At 48.1% G+C, this 22,511-nt stretch overlaps 1 protein-coding gene across 1 annotated transcript in view; it reads left to right on the top strand.

Moving 5' to 3' along the window:
• CNTNAP2 (contactin associated protein 2) overlaps nucleotides 1-22,511 on the top strand; it is a 1,362,616-nt gene that overhangs the window by 1,309,352 nt on the left and 30,753 nt on the right. The window contains exon 21 of the mRNA XM_082693594.1: nucleotides 21,348-21,587. Coding sequence (XP_082549720.1) covers nucleotides 21,348-21,587 — 240 coding nt within the window. The remainder of the gene's footprint in view (nucleotides 1-21,347; nucleotides 21,588-22,511) is intronic.

The following is a 22,511-nucleotide window of genomic DNA, read 5'->3' as shown; positions in this document are numbered from 1 at the left end:
CTGGATTTAAAAAGTAAAAAGCAAACCAAAAACTTCCAATTTTATATTACGTTAATATTTTTGTGTCTGTCTCCGGCTTCCGGCATTTACCAAGGATTTTAGTTTGTATACAATTGGAATGAGCAGAGCTCATTATCAAAAGCTTCCTTTCCTAGGACTAAAGTTTAGCCAGGAAATTAAGGTTTAGCCCTAAATTCATGTTATTTTGAGATAAAACAAACGCATATCTCTGAATAACAAAGTTGTATAGCACATGACTGGCTTGTACAGCCTGAAAACTCAGATAAACCCTGGAAATCAAAGCGTCCAGTGACCAGCCTTAGCAGGTGTTGAGAAGTATTGAAGGAGTCTGTTGTATTTTTGATAAACTGAAAAATCTGGTTTTTAAGCCTGTCAAACAAATACTAGTATCCAGTATTTTGAAGCAAATCTTAGTTCCAAGTATGGCATTTCTGTCCCATTTTTCTGGTTCCCTCTGATAACTAACTCATTCTTTGATTCTTTGAACTGTGGAAAAATCGTTGACATGGCTAAAGTTGTCGGGCTCTCTTGGGAATTAGACACATTCCTAAAGTGACCTGGGGAAGTTATCTGGGGTGACCCTTAGATTGCCGGTCCAGTCCAGGACATGCTGAGCTGAAAACGGAGACCCACCTAGACCTTTTGGAGAATGACCACAACCGCATTGTTCCTCCCAGCCCAGCCCGGTCCTCGCTGGAGCCGGCCATGCTCACGAGTCCAAAAGCAAAGGGGCAGACAGCCTCCGACACCTTGTTTGGGGTGACAGGGGCTCTCCCTTCCCTGGGACAACGTCCCTGAGCAGCAGCTTCCCTCCTCCAAAGTCAGAGACACAGGTTCTGAAAGAAAGTCCAATTGGTTTGCTGCATCCTTTCGTTCCAAGTCAGCCCCACGTGGCCAGAGTCACCAGCCCCCGAAGCTGGTAAGAAATCCCCGTTCCCAGCTCGATCCGGACACACAGCAGCAGACTCTTACCCAGGCTGAGGTGGACAGTTCACCCCACGCTGATTTGGAGGAAGGAACGTCGCTACTGGCAAAACCCAAGCAAACGAACCTCAGAGCTGATGGGAACTAGCCAAGCTTGGTTTTAAACGAGATGGTTGTAAAGCAGTCAGCCCCGGGGCTCTCCCTGAAAGACGGAAGTTTAGCAGAGCTTGTCTTTATTATCCTTAGCAGTAAAGGGGTTCACAGTGCTGATTCCTGACTTAGACACTTAGAACGGGAACCCACTTTCTCCCCAAATCGCCCCCCGCTGCTTTTGAGGATATTCATTGCCCAGCCCCTCCTGATGTCTTTCAGGATTAAGAGCATTAGGACAGTTAGTCCAAATGATTTTCATTGGCAGCTTTTTCTCCCTTCTATTCTAACGTTAACAGCTTGCCAAGTTAACCTTAATGCCTGGGATGTCATAGGATCCCAACCGAGGATTTTTCCTGTACTGGGAAAAACGCCGGTTATCGATCTCCGTGTTATCAGTCGGCTCCGGTATTCCAGGGACTCTGAGTCTGAGAGGTAGAACATGAAATGAGCAGAGCAGCTCCCGCGTGTGAACGCTGACAAGCAAATACTCCGGCTCAAGCACTGGGAATCCCTTGGGCGTTCCCCTGTGCCATGAATCAATATCGATTCATCTGGGGTCATATCGCTTTTCCTCCAGAAAAATTTTACGTAATTTGGAAACAAAGTGATGTACTGTAGACCTAGAGGGGATCAGAAATCAGCCAAAAACAGTCTTTGTCACCAGGAGAGCCACGCCCCGTGCAGTGCCCGCTGTCCCAGCGAACACCCATCTTTGTAACTATGGGAACTTAGGTGTCCAGGAACCCAGATGGAGGGTCAGCAGTGCCGCTTCAGCCATCCCTTGCTGGGCGATGAGTCCCGTCGCAGAACCAAGTCTTGGTTTCCTCCTCTACGGATGAGAGGTACCGATCTCCACCACTACTATTCCACCTTGAAAGGATGATTGTGCGTTTGTGGTTACATGCACCTGGAGGCGCCCTGACATTTGCGTTTTATTAGCATGCACAACTTGAACTTTTTAAATTTTCCTATCTAAAACACAGCGCTGATTCCCTTCACCGTGCACTTTTTTTAAACCATGCTTCGCACACGACCTTTCCGCTCACTCTTGTAAAACAATCCATAAAGGATGGCAAGTGAAGAGAATTGTATCATAAAAATGTCGCTGCGCTGGGAGCGACCGGCTTTCTTCAGCCCACGGACACGCAGATAGTAATCGTCCCTCGGGCTTTCATCATCAGAATGAAGCGTCCACGTGGAAAGCACCGGCTCCTGAGTGCCCGGTATGTCCGGACTGAGCTCCGGCTTCTCCAAGATCCAAGAGGTGAACACGCAGACCCTCCCGTGGTGACCGCCCATCACACAAGCCTGTGCTTTCTCATAGTAACTTCACCATTTTTTAAAAAATTTCCTGGCATGGATCCACTTTCCTATTTGGCAAATTACAGCAGGTGAAAAGCAGGGTTTCAGGAGCACGTTCGCTGGTGAACGAAGCCTCTCCTGAGTGACCACCTGGCGGTCAGAGCCTCGCCAGCTGCCAGGAAGCGCCGCCGTGTCGGTCTCCTGTGCCTTCCCACCCACCAGTGCCACCCACCAGTGCCAAGGTGAGCAGACACACATCTCCGCTGAAGTGTTTCCCACGTTCTTCAATTTTAGATTAAAAACAACAAGTCTTCAGATGGGGGAGAAACTGATCTGAAACTTGAGGCCCCGCCCAACAGCCACCAGAGGAGTCTTCCGGTTTGCGGCACTTTGAGTTCGAGCCCATGCCCGTGGGCTCCCTTCTTGCCCGTGTGCCCGTCTCTCTCCCCGCCTCCTCCTTCCCTCTTCAAACTGCGCCTGGCTCGGGGCTCATTTCCATGGTCCCTTCCAGCAGGCTGCTGCGGGTCCTCTCTGCCCCAGCCCCCTCCGTCTCCCCCTCTCTTCCTTATCTTTAGTCTTTTATCTTCTTATCTTATCCTTTATCTTGTTTTTGCCTGGGCCTTCTTTACTCTTGAGGGTGAGGTCCCCGCCTGCGACTGTGGGTTGTCTGATTCTCTCTGCGGGCCGTACCCAGCACAGGGCCTTTTATTGAGAAAGGTTTAGTCAGTAGTCCTGATTCCAACTGAACATTTGTATGTGTATGTAGGAATTACGGTCAAGTGTATGCAGGTGGATCGAAATATTTGCTTTATTGTCATCATCCTGCTGTTTGCAGAAAATGCAAAACAAGTATCAGACAAGAAGGAAGTTGAATGCATGGGAGGAAGATCTCTCATTCACTCATGATCTGTGGACCCAGGTTCTAGGCACTCAAGCATGTCAAGAAGGCACAAGACAAGAAGACATGTACCTTCCTTGAGAGAAGCTTCCACTCTAGTGGGGGAGAAAAACCTGTCATCACATAAATTAACAACCTGGTTCCTCCCACCTCTTCGGAGGAGGCCAGAAGGGAGGTACATGTCTCATTCTGGAGGGAGTTCAAGGTCTTTGGACTCCTGGGTCAGTGGGGGTCGCGAGTGGACAACCAGACGTGGAGGTGGCGTCAGAGGGTGGATGGGCTCGTTGATTGTTTTGAGGAGCAAGTTCTTTCCATTAAGGCAGACATTGAAGAGGAATGAAAGGATCCCCTCTGAGTTGTGGATGCATTCCTCCAAGGGCAAGGATGAGTATGAAATCGGGGTGTGGCGGGGAAGCAAAACTGCCTCGAGGACTCAGACAGGAAGGGAGGCAGGCTTAAATGGAAATGGGAGAGAAGGGACATGTTTGACAGTTTGGAGACTGCATGAGAAGGCATGACTCTTGAGTGAAGGGGTGTGGCCCACCTGTCCCTTGGCCCCCAGGAGCCTGAGGAGTCTCATGTACGTATGGGGTGCCCCCGGGGGAGAGAGGCAGCACCTGTAGAAACCGCAGTGAGGGGCTCTGTCCTTCTGTTGAACTCTCTGGAGATAGAATTAACCTCCTTGGTAGGTTTTGTTGGTTTCTGGATGGTCTTCTTCCCAGCACGTGACCAGGAATGCATTGGTGAGCAGTTGTGGAGATGAGAGTAACCGAAGGGTTAAGATTTGTCACTGCTGGAGGCCTGATTCCACTGCAGAAGGAGAAGCAAAATAATCATCTATTTTTACGGAGGTGCTGCAAGAATTGAAGCATGTAAATGCTTCAGCACGGGGCAGGGCCCTGTGTAAGGATATGTGTTCAAGATGTCAGCCATGACTGGTACCGTTTCCAGTCCAGCCACTGATGGATAAGGAGGAGGAAAATAGGAGCTCTTCTAGAGAACCTAACACAAGGGGGCAAAGCCTCCACGCTTAAATATAAATAAGGACATTTTTCAATTCAGATGCACATTCTGTAGAATTTGGAGAAAGCATTTTTGTCTTTGGATGGAGGATCTGGACATTCTGCTCTTATATCAAGAGTGACTTGCTTCTTTGTCTGTGTGTCACTCACCGGTGGGTCTTTGTCCAGATCCAGAAATTACACGTCTGGGCAGGTGAACTACTGGACAGAGGGAACACTTAAGTATAAGTAACCTTCCTATGGTTTCCTTTGAGGGGAGTCTGTCCTTTCTCCTGGAAGGCTCTCTGGTAAACTCATTCGTGAAGACAGGTTTGATGTATTCAACTTCCAGCGATATTTCCTGGGATCTCGCATTGTCTTTTTTGCCACATGAATTTAACAAGGAGCAAGGTAAAGAGAGGAGAGTTCTAGAATCCCACTCTAAACTGCCTGCAGAGATAATGCGTCTCACCGCCGCGGGACACACAGGAAATCTGCTCAGTTGTTGATCTTAAATGTTTAGGAGACTTGGGTACAGCTGTACTATCTTTAGATTCATCGTTATTTGTGGTGATTTGTAGTTGATCCTTAACTGAGGACTTTCCTCTAAATATGAAAAATACAATAAAATGTCTTAGCAGGGCGCCTGGGTGGCTCAGTGGGTTAAGCTGCTGCCTTGGCTCAGGTCATGATCTCTGGGTCCTGGGATTGAGTCCTGCATCGGGCTCTCTGCTCAGCAGGGAGCCTGCTTCCTCCTCTCTCTCTCTGCCTGCCTCTCTGCCTACTTGTAATCTCTCTGTCAGATAAATAAATAAAATCTTAAATAAATAAATAAATAAAATGTCTTAGCAAAGGAATCTTTAGAAACAGTGATGTGTGTTTCGGTAGTTTCTAGAAAAACCCTTAGGACTCCTTTGGTGTCTGGGTGGCTCAGTCGGTTGAGCATCTGACTCTTGGTTTTGGCTCAGGTCACGATCTCAGGGTTGTGAGATCAAGCCCTGCATCAGGCTCCACACTCGGCATGGAGTCTGTTTGAGTTTCTCTGCCTCTGCCCCTCCCCCTCTACCTTACCCTCAGTCACACTCTCTCCCTAATTAATTAATTAATTAATTAAAAAGAACCCTTAGGACTGCTTTATAGAAGCAGCAAGTCCTGCGGTTTTCTAGCAGCTGTGGGCTGGCCAGACCGAGGAGGAAGGAGACCCATGCTGACCCTGAGACACGAGGATGAGCTGAACTACGCGTAGTGAGAACAGTACAAGTAAGGGCTCCGAGCTGGCCGCTCTGACTTAAACACACAGATGCCAAACCTCATGCACACCAAGGTCATTGTCTCCCACTCAAATTCACTGTTCTGCATCTGCAAATTCTTCAGAAGGAATAGAGAAAAGTTGGGAGGAGAAGGCCACCAATCCTTGGGACAAAGAGAGCAGTTGGAAGGAGGAAAGGGGGCTTCTCCATACCAGCAGGTGGGAGACACAGCCCAGCCCCACCCACAGCCCAGAGGCCACGTCGTTGAGGTCACGAAGGGAGATGCCCAGGAACAGGAGATACAGCAGCAGGCCTGTCTAGTTATTGGATTAACTTCTCCATGTCCTCTTAACCCAGAAGACATGAACGCTTCAGATTCTGAGGCAAAGTGTTTTGATGCCACACTGGACATGACAGAGTGGGAGCCCCAACTTAGAGAAGTGACCCCGGAAAAGCCCAGAATGATTCCTTCCTATGTCGCCAATTTCATGGAGAAAGTGTTATTTTCATTAGTTTGTCAAGAGCTAAAAGTGTATGAACTCGTAAGTTCAGATGAGCAAAAAGACGCATTGTTTTCATTTTCCACCGCTGGCCCCATCGGGCCTGAGGCTCCCCATCCTGTGTTCTTGGCTTCCACTGGGCAGAGTTCAGCTTGCACTGAAGGTTAACGAAGTATCTCATATTAGAATGTTTCTTTTAGGTGAACTCTCCTATCAGGGGCAGATGCTTCTTATCTCCCCCCAGCCTCATTGCAAGGGGCCTGGAGTGACACACAGGAGACCATCTGAGTTCCTGTCACTGCTGTGACAAGACACCATAAACTGTGTGGCCTAAAAAAAAAAAGAAGAAGAAGAAGAAAGAAAGAAAGAAATGTGTTATCTCCTGGTTCTGGAGACCAGAAGTCTGAAATCAAGGGGTCAACAGGGTTGCTTCTGTTCTGGGAACTCAGAGAGAGAGAATCTGGCTTCTGGCTTCTGGCAGTCGCTGGCAGTCCTTGGTGGCCCTTGGTTTGTGGCTGCAGGACTTCCGTCTCTGCCTCTGTCTTCATGTGACCTTCTCCCTGAGTATGTCTGTGTCTCTACTCTTCTTGTAAGGACACCAATCCTTGGTTAAGGGCCATCCTCACCACCCAATCAAATGTGACCTCATCTGAACTTCAGGACATCTGCAAAGACCCTATTTCCAAATAAGGTCACATTCACAGGTGCCAAGGGTGGGACTTCAGCATATCTTTCTTTCGTGGGTGGGGTGGGCACACCTCAACCCACAACAGGGTCCTTCCAGGTCATTGCTCTGCGGGCTGGTGTGGTCTGATCACTGCACTGACATCTGCTCAGGCGTTGAGGTGTGGGGGACGTCATGCTTGGGGTTACTGAAGGTCGTGGTCCGCCATTTCCCTCCAGTCTTAAAGTGCCCGTGCCCAGTCCCAGGCCTCTATCAGCCACCACCTGTCCAACACCTCGGTTGTATTCAGGCTGTGGGGCCACAGAGCGGCCTCAGCGTCATGCAACAGACGAGAGAGGCTGTCCCACCCAGAGGAAGCCTTAGTGCTCACATGCCACATCAGATACAAAGCTGCTAGCAGGAAACTTGAAAGTCACCCGCCCAGTCTACACCTGGGCAAGCAGGATCCATCCCACTCCAGCCCTGAATTTCAGCCTTTAAGGGGAAGCCAGGCCACACGTACCTGTGTTTCCTCAGGCCCTTTGTAGTTACTGTTCCTTCGGCCTGGAAGTCTCTTCCCTCGTACACGGAGCATGACTTTCCTCACATTCCTTCAGAGCTCGAATGTCATCTCAGCAGTGGCCTTCCCGGATTGTCTTGTTCAAAATAATATCTCCCTCACACGCAATCTATTCCTTTCCCGGCTTTAATTTTCTTAGTGAAATTACATTTCAGAGCCCCAGGTTTTCCCGGAGGAACAGAGTGATGTTTTGTTTATTGCTAAACTGGTTTTGAACTCACCCTGTCGAAGGAGCTCTTTCATCTTTCACTTACTGGTCATTAAGTCATGCAACAAGTACTATTACTTTCCCTCATGTTGCCAGAAAATACAATAGTATATGAGATTCAAGTACAGTCCTTGAAGGTTGAAACCCTCTCTTTTTCAGTCTGAATTCCCACTACCTAGCATACAGTAGTTACTCAGTAAATCCTGGTAGGAATGAATGAGTGAATGAGTGAAGTCTCCACGAGAAAGGGGATCTGTAGAAGACTGTCATCTCAACCTTGCTATAAAGAGCACACATTTCCCATGGACTCTTGCCCAACACCAACACTGACAAAGAATTGTGCAAATGGTAGATAGCATCATAGCTAAAGAAATGTCATCTTTTGAAGAAGATAACTTTGATATCAGAATGGTTCACAGATTTTAAAATACTGGAGAAGATAAAGATGATTTTGAGGAGGGAGAGAACATCAAGTGGTTTGTGATTTATGGTTGCCCCAGCCGAAAGGCAGCTGTGTTCTGGGGTAGCGTTTTTTTTGCTCCAACTTTAGAAACAGAGGCAAATGACCAAAAAAAAGGTGACCTCAGATCCTTATTCAAAAATGAAGAACCCAGGGTTATCTGATAGCTCTCTCCCTAGCATGATACAACTGTCCCCCGTTGAGCCCCAAGCCATCTGAAGAGTCCTCAGATGTGTTCTTCAGTCCACACGTCCGTTAGGGCCAGTAGCCACACTTCCCACAAAGTGTGCTTTTAGAGACCCCTGAAGGTGTTTTCATTTCTTTCAAGAAACGAAAAGAAAAAGAAAAAAAGAAAGAAAGAGAAGAAAAAAAATTAACTTTGAGGTAGAAGAAAATGTTTTAATATACTAATATATTCATCTTAAACCAACAAAGTCCTTAAATATCACCTTTGGCTTTTTTCTTTTTTTAAAGATTTATTTATTTGAGAGAGAGAGAGAGAATCCCAAGCAGACTCCACACTGAGCACAGAGCCCAGCACAGGGTTCGATCCCATGACCCTGTGATCACGGCCTGAGCTGAAACCAAGAGTCGGACACTTAACCAACAGTGACACTCAAGTGCCCCTGGCTTTTTTTTTTTTTTTTTAATAAAGGAATAAATAAAGGAAGGCCTTGGAGGCCAAAGGGCTGAGGCGTCATGAGAGCCATCGCGTGGCCCTGCTATTGGGTCTCTGGTGTGTCAGCGTTCTAGACAGATCCGAGGTCAGAAATACTGAAATGTGTTTATGACAAAAGAGTTAGTTTAGAACAAAAAAATCTTCTCCACGCCAATTCCTTTTCCAGGGTGGCTCAATTCGTGATACCCTATTTTAGCAGAGAAGAGAGATTAATGCCGTTGCCCAATAAAATATTTTAAGCCCTCCTCCTCTCCGAAACAAAGCCCACAGCACGAGAGCAAGAGAACATGACTACCAGGGCTGAGAAAATGCATTTTCTTCAAGGTGCCGCAGCCGTTCTAATTTGCACCTTCTGAGCGGAGACAGAAGTGCTCGACGCGTCGGGGCCGCTAGAAGAGTGGAGATAATAACAGGCCTGGCGAATGCGCCCCGCTGGGAAAATAAGCATTTGGCTGACAGTCAGAGCTGGAAAGGAAGGCCCGCAAGCAAACATAGTGGAAAGAGTCCCTTGTCCTTTGTTGAAAGGAAAACGAAAAGTCAAGCGACCTCGAAACCTGAGTCAGAGAACTCACTTGATTTAGGTAAATGAGAGACAGATTCCTTTGACTCTCAGCATCTTCTCTATTTTGAATAGCTCCGACCAGGGCCATTGGGAGTAATTAGCAATTCCCAAGAGGGGAGATCTTCAGGGACAGCGGCCTGGGTGAGGCTGGGGTAGGACGTGTAGTTTGCAGAGCGGTGGTCGGCTGCTGTACACGCCATTTATTGCTGCCTCGTTCACAGTGTCCTGAACCGAGCACCTGTCTGGGCTTGTTCCGACCGCTAGAGGAAACGGTCTCAGAAACCACCTTCTGGATTAGCATCTAGACTTCATCCTTTCTTTGACTCACCCACAGCTCACTCTTAACCCCTAAGTTGCTTGTAATTAAAATATCCTGGTCCATGGGACGCCTGGGTGGCTCAGTTGGTTGAGCGGCTGCCTTCGGCTCAGGTCATGATCCCAGCGTCCTGGGATCGAGTCCCACATCGGGCTCCTTGCTCCACAGGGAGCCTGCTTCTCCCTCTGATTCTTCCTTCCACTCTGTCTGCCTGTGCTCGCTCTCATTCACTCTCTCTCTGACAAATAAATAAATGAAATCTTTAAAAAAAAAAAAAAATATCCTGGTCCAGTGTGGGCTGGGCGGGACAGGGGAGGAAGAAGGTGCGCCCTTCCATTGGGCGTATCCCCTACAACTTTATAATGAAAGTGATGGGGGGTGTTATTTCCAACTCCAGTAATTGGATATTTGTGTCTGCTGTACTTTTCTGGTTAGATCCAGGCTATCATTTCAGTCTCTCAGAGCCCCTTCGGCTCATGACCCTGTGATCTCACGCATGATCACCCTTTCCCCTAAATGCCGTATGACTCATCAATGGGCCACTGATATCCTTATCTCGATAAATTAATACAATGTCAGCTTAGAATCATACCGTGAGAATTCTCCTCTGAAGCCAATCTCTACCCATTGATCAACTCCCTCCCCACAGTTCATCTTGTTATAAATCTACCTTCAAAATACCCTTACTTTCCTGAACCCATACATACCCGTCTTGACCATGAAAATGTCATGGGAGACGATAAAATGCTTTGCTACAAGATATGTAGCCTTTGTCAGAGTTCCTCCAACCTAGTAGGCCGTTACTCCAATCTAGAAATAAAGACATTGGTTTCAGAGACACAGCAGAGAAAGAAGGTGTTCGGGGAAGAAGCATGCTGCTGTGTCCACAGGCCTCTGGGTCCACACGTGGACTCCACTCCAGGGCGGGTACAGTCACACATCCGGACTCCTGTGAGAATCTACCCGTTTCTGGCTCAGCCTCCACGCATCCACTGGGCTTGGTCTTCCCTTTTTTGTTTTTTTTTTTTAAGATTTTGTTTATTAATTTCTTTGAGAGAGTGCGCGCACGCATAAGCAGGGACAGGGGCAGACGGGGAAGGAGAGGAAAAGAGAGAATGTCCCAAGCAGACTCTCTGCCTAGCGTAGAACTCAGAGCAGGGCTCGATACCAGGACCCCCAAGATCATGACCTGAGCTAAAACCAAGAGTCAGATGGTCAAGGGACTGAGCCACCCCCCGAGCCCCAGGTTTGTCATCTGAAGGTCATCTCATCTGTCAGAGTCCCCAGATGCGAATTCTTTCCTATGTTAATTATGTGACCTGGAGAGGCAGTGGAGGGAGAGCTCCCCCCCACCCCCCTGGCCGCTCCCCCCACCCCGCCCCCCCCCACCTCAGTACATTTTCCGGCAAAAGCTCTCCTCTTTCTCTGTGTGTGTGTGACAGGTCTGATTGCCCTGGGAAAACCATCGCCTTCAACCCCTACCTCCGTGTCCATTTTCTAACGCTTTAATGGTCAGGCTTTCACGCAATCTTAGCCCTCAAAGGATTTTTCCTCTCTTGGGTAAGACCGCTTTAGACGCCCCCTGGGGAAGAAATTCCAATACAAGGGAGAACAAAGGAATATTTTACTGAATCATTCTATTTGACCTAATCTGGAAATACAAAAATTCGCTAACACGCTTTTCCTAGCCTCTGCTTCTGTTGTTTGTGGCAGAGGAAGTCAGTTCCCTCCTTTTCCCCCTGCTCTCAGTCCTCCTGCCCCCCAGGGAGATAGCCTCACAGGACCCCGACCTAGTTGGCTGGAACACTCTGCAGTGGTTTAGAGAGGCATTAAGGAAAAACTCAAAAGCTAAAACTCACTCTCCTTATGGTTCTGGCTACAGTGTAATAGGGCTTTCCAAACCCCCCCCCCCCAAAAAAAAAGTTTTAGCAGAGGCAGAGTGCACACAGAAGAAATTATTTTTCAGTTTGGTAATTTCGTACATAGGATTCTGTTTCTGCTGCCAACAAGTTAAAATGCAAAAGCAAACGTGGAGTAAAACCCAGTGAGTAAGAGGCAGGTCTGTTCACTTCCAACTTGTGGGAAATGCATTCGTGTACTGTTCTCTAGTGGCAAAGAGCTAGGACACTTAGCTGATATTTACTAAGATTGTGAGAGGTAAAATCAGACCTGCCTTTCTAGCGAAGTCAACCACAGCACCCAACGTGGTTTGACTGACAGGAACATCCAGTTTTCTGAAAGGTCTTGTTACTGTCAGCAAAACCTGTTATTTTTAGACCTGGAAAATCACGCTGTGCAGCAGGGCACCCCAGGCTGCAGGAAGGGGGCACCAGGCTTTCTACCTCATGTCTGACAACTTGAAACATTCAGGAGAAGGTGGAAAATTTATCTTTCAGACGTGTGTGTTCTGCATGGTGCCAAATGTCAGGTGTTTTTGGAAACAGCTCAGGGATCCTGTCTTCCCTTTGTTTCATAATCACACTGCGTTATCCTACCCAGCAAGTTTGTAGTTCCCAGACTAGATTTTAAGGTAGGGAATGACAAATCCAACCTATATATACATTCCCCCATAGTTCAGGGACTGTAATAAGTTTCTACAAATAAAAACGTAACACTTGGGGCACCTGAGTGGCTCAGTGGGTTAAAGCTTCTGCCTTCGGCTCTGGTCATGATCTCAGGGTCCTGGGATCGAGTCCTGCATCGGGCTCTCTGCTCAGCAGGGAGCCTGCTTCCTCCTCTCTCTCTGCCTACTTGTGATCTTTCTCTGTCAAATAACTAAATACAATCTTTAAAAAAAAAAAAAAACATAACACTTAATCGTTTTGCAAAATAACATAAGCTAACGTCTTCATGTTAGGACATTTCCTTTTATTATTATTGCTAGGGGAGAAAATTCAATCTTGTTTTACTAATCCTTAGAAAGAGATTTGCAATGTAAGAGAAGAGGCTGCTCCTCCCCTCAGTTATTGCCTCTTCATAACTGAGTTAGCGCGTGTCACAGGTCAAGAGCTATTTGAATTACACCTGCGGATTTTAGTCCCGCCTTCCTCTGGAAGAGAGAAAAGCATACAATAAATACAATGGAATTTCATTAGTGTCTTTCTCTCGGGGATTAATAAAATGTCATAGTACATAATTCTATACATCAGTTATGTCCATGGACTTAATTCTCGCTGTGCCCCTTTTGAAAGGCAACTGGTCAGGAAAACGTCACTGATCAAAAAATTGAGCCCCCGAGAGCAGAAGGCTGATGCTGAACTTGGATGCCTGCATTTCAGCGCCCTGCCTAATGTTGATCATGTGATCGTGTTAAAACGGAGAATGGGGTGTATGTGGCTTTGTGTTGCTTTTTCAGCTGAATGCCCTTGGCTTTCTTGTTGCCTTTCTCGCCCATCTTTTTTGAATTTCTTTTGGTTGTGGTTATTTCTCGTTAATCTATCCCACTGACCTGTTCAGGCTCCCGTCCATTTGACTGTAACCAAATGGGACAATTGTATCCAACATAATTAACCTGCATTCAGCTGTGCTGTTAGTTGAGACCCAGATGCTCAGCCCTAACCTTGAGAGTCGCAGTGTAGGATGGCCTCCTGCCCAGCCACACCCTGGTCGTGGTTCCCAGCGTGTAGCGTTCAGACTTCTCCCCAGTCTTATTGCAGTCTGATCGTCCAAGAATTATTTAAAACTTCATGCAGGCAGTGATTTCACACCCACGGCCAATTTGTTCCTTTAGGCCCCATGTAACCACTACTTCATCCTTGAGGCTGGTGGAGGGTTCGAATGGTAATGACTGTTCAACATTCAGTAAACAACTGGCGTGGTAACAGCAAGACGGTTGTATTTTCAAAGACGAGTGCATTTTCAGTGGGATGGATTTCCAGGTGATCGTACTAGAAATAAACACATATATAAATATTTTAAAGTCTATATAAAGACCTTTATATATAAATATTTTAAAATGTGTATGTAAATATAAAATGTATATAAAAATATAAAGCTGTATTAGATCTAGATTTGCTACTTTCTCTTCCTCTCAAATCCACATTCTACACCTACTGAAGCTGATAAACTTTGGCCCACAGTGAACTTTGCTGTGCCTCTGTCTCTCTGGTGTTGGTTCCTATCCCACCAACCCAAGTGTGGACGACAAGACTGTCTGGCATGTGGTCACGGTTCGAGTCACGCCTGTAATCCCTGGCTGACTCCTTTGGGCAGAGGCTCTGACATCGGGAGGAACACAAAGATAAGTAACATTCAGTCCCGCTCTCAAGGAAACTGAAAATCTAGTGGAGGCACAAATTTAGGTTTCCGGCCCATCTGGAAGGGAACGAGCACAGCTGGGCCACGTGGTTTGAGCTCTGGGCAGAATTGGGGGGAAGCCATCTGGAGCTCACTTGTTGAGAGACTGGGGATCTCTGACGTCCTGAAGTGTGGATAATCACAGGAACTAAGCACAGACAGTGGAAGAGATTAGACTTCATGTGAGTAGAACAGAGGTGATAAGGCCAAAAATTAAGGGGTGCAGAGGGGCACCAAGTCTCTCCATAGCCATATTCTCCAAAGAGCAGTAATTGGAGAGCCAACGGCACCATTTTTTTGCCTTTTCTGTTTACATTTTTTCCCATTTCCGGGGAAATGAGAGAAAGAGAGCGAGCACAAGCAGGGGGAGCAGGAGAGGGAGAAGCAGGCTCCCTGCTGAGCAAGGAGCCCAGTACAGGACTCGATCCCAAGACCTAAGATCGTGACCTGAGCCAAAGGCAGACGCTTAACCGACTGAGCCACCCAGGTGCCTCTACTTAATGTTGTTCTTGAAATGGACTCACCGTTTTCACGTAAATAAATTTATGTTCAAAGGAGAGCATGTTATAAGGAAATCTTGCAATACAACCATAAAATGAAATACCGGTATCACCTGCTGTAGCGATACGCGAGTGGTAAACACACAACATGGGAATAGTGGGAAAGTCGGTGCTGTTGTCTGCTGGAGCGATCAGGTCTGAGGTCGGCTGTTAAAAAGCGAAACTGGCAAGCGTCAGGGTAGTAAGCAAGACAGTCCAGTCCCAAACTGAGCCAACCTGATACCTTCTTTGTGAAGGATTAAAAGAGTAGGAGAAGAAAACTTCCTCTCCCCGTGATCACATGTTCTCTAATGTCCAGTCTGAGAACGACCTAGGGGTACCCCCCATGCCACCAGTAGGAATAGTCCCCGGGGAGCAGAGGCGGGGACCGGAGGGGTGGCTGCCCCTCCATGGTGCGGCACAGCTGAGTCTCTGCAGAGGACAGGTGAGCTTGGGGCCTGGAACCCGGCTCTGCCATTTCTGTCCGTCCCACAGATTCTTAAAAGGCGACTCCCCAGCCCCTAACATGGTGACAGGTACCCAAGAGAGCCTTGTCACAAGTTTTAAGTTGGGTCCCACGGACATTCTAAGATCTTTCGGCTCTCTTTCATAGACAGTAAAGAATTGAAGTTTATAGCGATATCTCATATCACACCCCCCCCAAGAATCTTGATAGGAATTTCTAAGACGTACAAAACAAAACCAAAAATCAGCTGATGGATGGATCCCATGGGTGGCCCAAGAAGAATATCCCGATGAGCTTAAATAGTCTCTAAGGTAAATGAGAAATCTCTGTGGAGAGCTTCTGGATTCCAGCGGTGCTCACGCATGTGCACGGGCCCCAGCAAGGATATGTGATCGGGGGGCTGGTGGGGGGGGGCGGCCAGGGGTGGCCTGTGCGGTGCCCTTTCTCCTCTCCCATCTCACAGCACTCCTGCCAGGCAGTTGGTATTCAGCGGCGAAAAGCCGGAGCCAGAAAGCCGGCTAATGCCCTGCAGAGGTACTCACAGCCTCCTGAAAAGTATCACCCTTCACATTTCATTGTAAGGTCGCACCTGGAATTGTATCCTATTTTAAGTGGGCGATTTGCTGTGACCCACATCATTGTGAAGGTGAGGTATTAGTGTACTAAGGACAGCTTAGAATTTAATTTCAGAAGCGACTGTACTGCATTTCTAAAACCGGCATTCTTCGAGCAGGTCTTCCCCCCCGCGTGACATCTCAGCCAAGACGTCTCTAAGCAGAAAAGCAAGAGCGATACTATCGTGGGCGGATGTCCCTACGAGGGTCGGATGCCCAGACGGGCATCGGCAGAACTTGCTGGTGCTTTCACTGAGGCTGGCAACGCCGGGACGTCAGTTCATGGCATCTTTTAAAACTTTATTACTGGCTGAGTCACTAATGACACATGGTCTTAAAGCAGTCTCTAGGGGCAGCTGGGTGGCTCAGGTGGTTAAGCATCTGCCTTCGGCTCAGGTCATGATCTCAGGGTCCTGGGATCCAGCCCCAGGTCCTGCTCAGTGGGAAGCTGCTTTTCCTTCTCCCTCTGCCCCTCCCCCTGCTTGTGCTCTCTCTGCTTCTCTCTCAAATAAATAAATAAAGTTGTTTAAAGGGTGGGGGGCAGTCTCTAATAGCCATTTAAAAATTTTTTTAACCTCACTATGACATTTCTATAGAGTCCCTGACTGGAAATGCCAAAATCCAAGTGAACATAAAAACAACATAATACAGTCTGTTTTTTGAGACAGAAATTGAGAATAAAACACTTGATTTCTCTGCTTTTTTCCATGAAACCTTAAGTTACCATTTATTGGCAAAGCCTTAATGTCTCTATGCCTCAGCTTCCTCATCTGTGAAGTGGGGATAGTCCTGTCTCGTTCCAGTGGTGGTTGGGAGGCTTCAGGACATACGGCACGTACTAAACACAGTACCTCGCCCGGGGAGCAGCTCTTCCTGCTGTGATCCCCCGGCTCAGACTGTGGTCTCCACCCCGCCCAGGGAGTGGGTCTCAGCCAACATCAACTAGATTTGGAGCACCACCTGGATGTGGAAATGTTGTCCCACTCTCCTGGGCATCAGAACTCTTGTTTCTGTGATCCATCGCCTTTTAAGAAAACAACAACAGTTGAAACACTGGGGATTTTCCCCAACAGAGAGAAAACACAGGAAGGAGAAAGCCAAAGAAGAGAAAGAGCAGAGTGTAGGCGCCCTGAAGAGAGGGAAAAGCACCAGAAGTTCACCCCCAGGACTGCTGCTTGCCGCCCAGCCTCCAGCCCCGGCCACCCAGCTGACATGTCCAGCAGAGCTCACAGCCCCCTCGGGCCTGCGCCTGGGGACCCCTGCTCCTTCCCACCCTCTGAATCCCCTTCCTGGAGCCCACCTCTAGCCATCTGCCTTCCGTCTGTGATCTCAGAGGAGGACATTCAGAAAAGGACATGTCTTTAAGAAACGGGGACCCCACGTTAAACGGGGAACCCTCAGATAGCTCTGGCTTTGAAACTGTTCGTGTTCCACATGTGATAGGGAAGCTTGCCCTATGTAAAGGTCAGAAAGCCATGTGCCTGTGTTAGCTCAGGGAGATTGCAGGGGCCGGCGGGGGTGGAGGGTCGGATGGGGGGAGCTCGGGTGACCACTTGCACAGAGCAGGTGCTATGCTGCCACTAGAATTATCTTTCTAACACTTCCCATCACAGTCCTCTGAAGCCGCAACATCTTTGAGTTTCCTCCTTAAATACAAACATCTTAACGTGGCATTCAAGGCTCTTCCCAATCTGACCCTGAGCCCTGACCCCATCAGATGCCCACCAGCCCCAGAACATAACTGACCTCATAGCAGACTCAACCTGGGGTTCTCCTTCCTTTTACTCTCAAGACCTAGTTCTACACGACCTAAGTATTGATGAAGAGGCAGAGAAGTTGATGGGAATGGAGACGGGTCCAGCCACTATGGAACACCATGTGGAAAATTCCCTCCACCCCCAAAATTAAAATTAGACCGTGTGATTCAGTCTCATTCCCAGATGTGTACAGACCCAAAAGGGCTGAAATCGGGATCTCGAAGAGAAATGTGCACTCCGTGTTCGTCGCAGCATGATGCACGACCGCAGAAACTTGCAAACAAGCTGAACGTCTATCCGCACGATGGAGAATCACTCTTCAGAAGAAGGGACTCCTGCCACGTGCTGCAGCCTGGATGAACTTGGAGGACATGATGCCGAACGAAATGAGCCAGATGTGGAAGAAATACATGGTCCCACTTACATCAGGAATGGAAACTAGTCGAACTCACAGAAGCAGAGAGTAGAACCACAGCCGCCAGGGCTGTGGGATGTTGGTCGGAGGACACAGTTTTCACTTAGGCCAGTGGAGTATTAGAGATTTGCTACACAGCCCTGTGCCTTGAATTAGCAATCTTGTATCACATGCTTAATCATTGTGTTAGGAGGGTAGATTTTATGTTAAAAGTGTCCTTACCACCAAACAAAACAGAACAAAAAACCACCTCTATCTCCTAAGCTGCTCTCCAGAACCCCACCAACTTGCTCTCCAGGTTTACCATAGACTTTAAAAAAAAAAAAAAAAAAAGATTTTATTTATTTATTTGACAAAGAGAGATCACAAGTAGTCAGAGAGAGAGGAAGGGAAGCAGGCTCCCTGCTGAGCAGAGAGCCCGATGCGGGACTCGATCCCAGGACCCTGAGATCATGTCCTGAGCCGAAGGCAGCGGCTTAACCCACTGAGCCACCCAGGCGCCCTTACCATAGACGTTGATCATCTCGCTGAATACATGGTTTGTCTCTCTACTTGGAAAAATCACAGTGCTCCAGGGGCCCTGGCACCAGTCAGGCCAGCCTCACTAGCCAAGGGGTGGAAACCATAAGCCCCAGTTTCCCCATACATTCCATAGGGATAATAATGCTCCCTTTCCCGTGGGGTTGTTCTGGGTACTAAATGTCTAATTTGTATAAAGCCTCTAATTTTAAAGGTTCAGTAAACGTTAACTGTTGCCATTGTACAGCGTTTGTACTTGGTTGTTTGCAAGCTTGTTTCCCCAGCTAGACTGTGAGCTACTTCGGGTAAATTTCTGGATTTGTCTCCATCTTCCTGCTACTGCCGCCAGGCAGTGAGTACATGCATTGAATTGAATTGAATTGAATTGAATTGAATTGAATTGGATTGAATTGTAGTGAACTGAGCTGAGCTCAAGTCCCACCAGATGGCAGTAGCTCCCAGCCCCAAAATTCTTCATGAGCCCTACTCCAAAGCTGGACAGGCTAAAAAAAATTCTCCATTTATGCACGAGAAGCAATAGATAGAGCTGAGGTTGTTCCCAGTCTCCTGACCCCAAGAAGCCGCTTGTTTTGGTTCCTTGACCACAGATGTGAGCCAGATTGGAGCTTGGGAAAGCCAGGAGCTGAGGTCTCCCTTCCCTCCCTGGCAACAAAGAGTTCACCCTGAGTCTCCGGGGACAGAGCACCCTGAGGTGTTTCAAAGGAAGGCAGATCACCGGAAGGAGGGGACAGAAACCAACTGTACCAACTCTTTGCATGGAAGGCAAGTTGGTGAACCAAGAACAAGGAATTCCGATAAGAGACCAGGAGACAAAGAACGAATCACTGACGTGTATGCATTCCTTCAGTGAATCAGTGAATTCATTCATTCCGTAATCCAGCCATTATTGAGGAGGGAGGGGAGGGGGAAGAGAACAGCCCTCGAGGAGTCAGCGGGACCAGAGCCTCTTCCTGGCCATCAAGGAGACATTGTGACTGTGGGATGTTTTGTGCAGTCACAAGTGCATTCTGCGTCCCCTTCCTAATTGGACCATGCTCTAGCTCAAGGTCACAGACTGAAATTTACTAAGGGAGAAAACTATGGAGAATGTTTAATTAAAATTTCTTTCTGTACTTGGCTGAGTAAGCCCCGGTTGGAATCCCCAGCATTACCATTCCCTGCTGCCCATCTCTTTTGTTTGCCAAAATTCACATCGGGCTAGTACAGGTCAGTCACTGAACTGATTCTTTACTATGATGAATAATTAACACATCCACTTCTGCCCCCAAGGCCTGAAAGCTCCCTTCTCTACTGATTTATTCTTTCCTTAATGGGGATAATTTTTTATAGAATACTTCACCTGAGTTCTTTCCCCAGTAAGAAACATCATCTGCTTGGATTTCAAATTTTAAAGTAAGTAGCCTTCTGTTTCCCAAAGTCTCTGTTTTTCACAGTTCAAGTGGAAGGGTAAATATCTCACATCCTTGTCTTTGGCGCTTTTTTAAAGATTTTATTTATTCATTAGAGAGAGAGAAAGAGCCGAAGTTGGGGGAGAGGCAGAGTGAGAGGGAGAAGCAGACTCCCTGCTGAGCAGGGAGCCCAACACAGGACTCATTCCCAGACCCTGGGGTCATGAAATGAGCTGAAGGCAGATGCTTAACTGACTGAGTCACCCAGGTTCCTCTTGTCCTTGGTGTTTGTTTGTTTGTTTTCTTAAGATTTTATTTATCCATTTGACAGACGGAGATCACAAGTAGGCAGAGAGGCAGGCAGTGAGAGCAGGGGAAGCAGGCTCCCTGCTGAGCAGAGAGCCTGATGCAGGACTTGATCCCAGGACCCTGAGACCATGACCCTAGCCAAAGGCAGAGGCTTAGCCCGCTGAGCCACCCAGGCGCCCTGTCCTTGGTTTTAAAAGACAGTCATCGTGTCCGAAGACAGTCGTCATTGGCATCATCCCCCGTCCAGAACACCGTTGCCGTGCTCTTCTCTGAAGGGCCATTTGCTGCAGGATCAGTGCCTGTGGCCCTGGTTCGCAAGCCTTAGCGGGCCGCAGAGTCACCTGGAGGGCTTGTGGAAGCACAGACTGCCAACCCCCCCACCACCCCATTCCTAACAAGTTCCCAGGTGATGCTGATGCTGCTGGTGCATGAGCCGCACTTGTGAGAACCGCCCGTCGGAAAGGTCTAGGACTCCCTCGACATTCATTTCTGCTGCACAGATTGTAAAACTCAGGACAGAGGGCCAAAAAGACACCGGCTTTTACTGAGCTAACTCGTAAGACCGTGGGTGGTTCTATTAATTGAAACAGCGCATTAGCGATGCCTCTCTTCAGACTACCCGGATCTGAATGTTAGTTCAGAAAGCGTCGCACTCGGACTGGGGGGGGGGGGGTGGGGGGAGGCAGCGATGCTTCCATGCGCAGGTGTATTTGTGATTGAGTTGGGACGGTTTCCTGACTTCCAGAACATCCAGCAGATCCTAGCTGGGATTCTGCAAACCTCAGGCTTGCGTGGGGATTGGCTGCTGAAGAAGGGAAATGTGTCATTACAGGCTATGAAACTCTCTCTCTCTTATTTTTCTTTTTAATAAAGAATTCTGGGGGCGCCTGGGTGGCTCAGTGGGTTAAGCTGCTGCCTTCGGCTCAGGTCATGATCTCAGGGTCCTGGGATCGAGCCCCGCATCAGGCTCTCCGCTCACCGGGGAGCCTGCTTCCTCCTCTCTCTGCCTGCCTCTCTGCCTACTTGTGATCTCTCTGTCAAATAAATAAATAAAATCTAAAAAAAAAAAAAAAAAAGAATTCTGAAGAAGACAGTGAGAATGAGGTACAAAACGGAACCGTAATTTACCAGGAGGGGCCCTTGTTCAATATGTGTAAGAGGGAAAAGAGAAGGAGAAAGATCGATCAGAAGCCAGTGAATGTGGTTGGTTTCAACAATACCGTGGGTGTTGGGAAGGTCTTTGTAAGTGTGCGTTTTATTGTAACAAATAGAGTCATATTCTCCTCACCCCACACGTTCTCTAGTAACACGGAGGTTCGTTCGCAGCCAAGTCTCCAGCCCTCAGCCTTATCGAGTCGTTAATATTTCATCTGAGAGAATAGAACATCTTAAACTGAAACCTGGAGTGAGAGTTGGACGTTGGCGTTCGAAGTCGAGACTATGTTACAGCCGGAATGCAGAGAGTGGGAGAAAACTTTTATTCCCTCTCTTTTTTTATCTTTTAGAAACAGGGAAGATCGACCAAGAGATTCACAAATACAACACCCCGGGATTCACTGGGTGCCTCTCCAGGGTCCAGTTCAACCAGATTGCGCCTCTCAAGGCGGCCTTGAGGCAGACGAACGCCTCCGCCCACGTGCACATCCAGGGCGAGCTGGTGGAGTCCAACTGCGGAGCCTCCCCGCTGACCCTCTCCCCCATGTCGTCCGCCACCGACCCCTGGCACCTAGATCACTTGGATTCAGGTAAGGCCATGTTGGCTAGGTTCCTTTATTTCTTTAAACCTCAGTTACATCGTCTGTAAAATGGGCTTAGCAGGACGGGTAAGGGCGTTAGGATTTTGGAGGACTAAGGACACGAGGGAACGTGTGAGCCCAGGAGTGCTCAGCACGTACCACGTGCTCAAAAGTTACAACTGTCAGCCTGGCTCGGAGCCAGAAAGACGTAAGGCAAAGGTAAGGAATATGGAAACCGCTAACTCTTCCTCCTTTAAGCAAAATTAAGAGATGCCTACATGGACCTCTGCAGTGTGACTTTGGGACAACCTGGACCGTCACTTGTTCACTGTTGCCCTTATGACACTCGCTGCAGCCCTACATCCCAGGTCTACTGTCACGGGAAGGGTTTTTTTTTGTTTGTTTGTTTGCTTTGTTTGTTTGTTTGTTTGTGTTTTAAGATTTAATTACTTGAGAGGGAGAGGATGGGCAGAGGGAGAGGAAGAGAGAGACCTAAGGCAGCTCTGTGGTGAGCACAGAGTCCTGTGTGAGTCTTAACGACCCCAAGATCAGGACCTGCATTGAAACCGAGACTCAGATGCTAAACCAACTGAGCCACCCAGGCGCCCAGGAAAGATTTATCCAAAGCAACGCAAAGCTCCTTCTCCCCACCCTGTACATACGTGAATAATGCCATAGGCTTCCAGATTCTCCGAGGTGCATTTAAGCTTACGGGACTCTGGGGAGTCAGTCCCTGCGGCAGGTGGTAAGACGTGTGATTGGAAAGCACAGGCCTACAATGAAAGGCCGCAACTCTTGGCTACAAAATTAGTTGAGAGCAGTTCAGTGTGCCCATGACGTGACAGAGAGCCAGCCTGACCTTGGGCCAGTTGGGGGACCTCACCGAGCCTCTGTGTTGTCTCCCCTATGGTGGAGGGTAGGTTGTGATCTCTA

The sequence above is a fragment of the Mustela nivalis genome (genome assembly GCF_964662115.1).
Source record: "Mustela nivalis genome assembly, chromosome: 12".
NCBI lineage: Eukaryota > Metazoa > Chordata > Mammalia > Carnivora > Mustelidae > Mustela > Mustela nivalis.
Note: the sequence above shows the minus strand (reverse complement) of the source record. Positions and strands in the feature narration are given on the sequence as shown.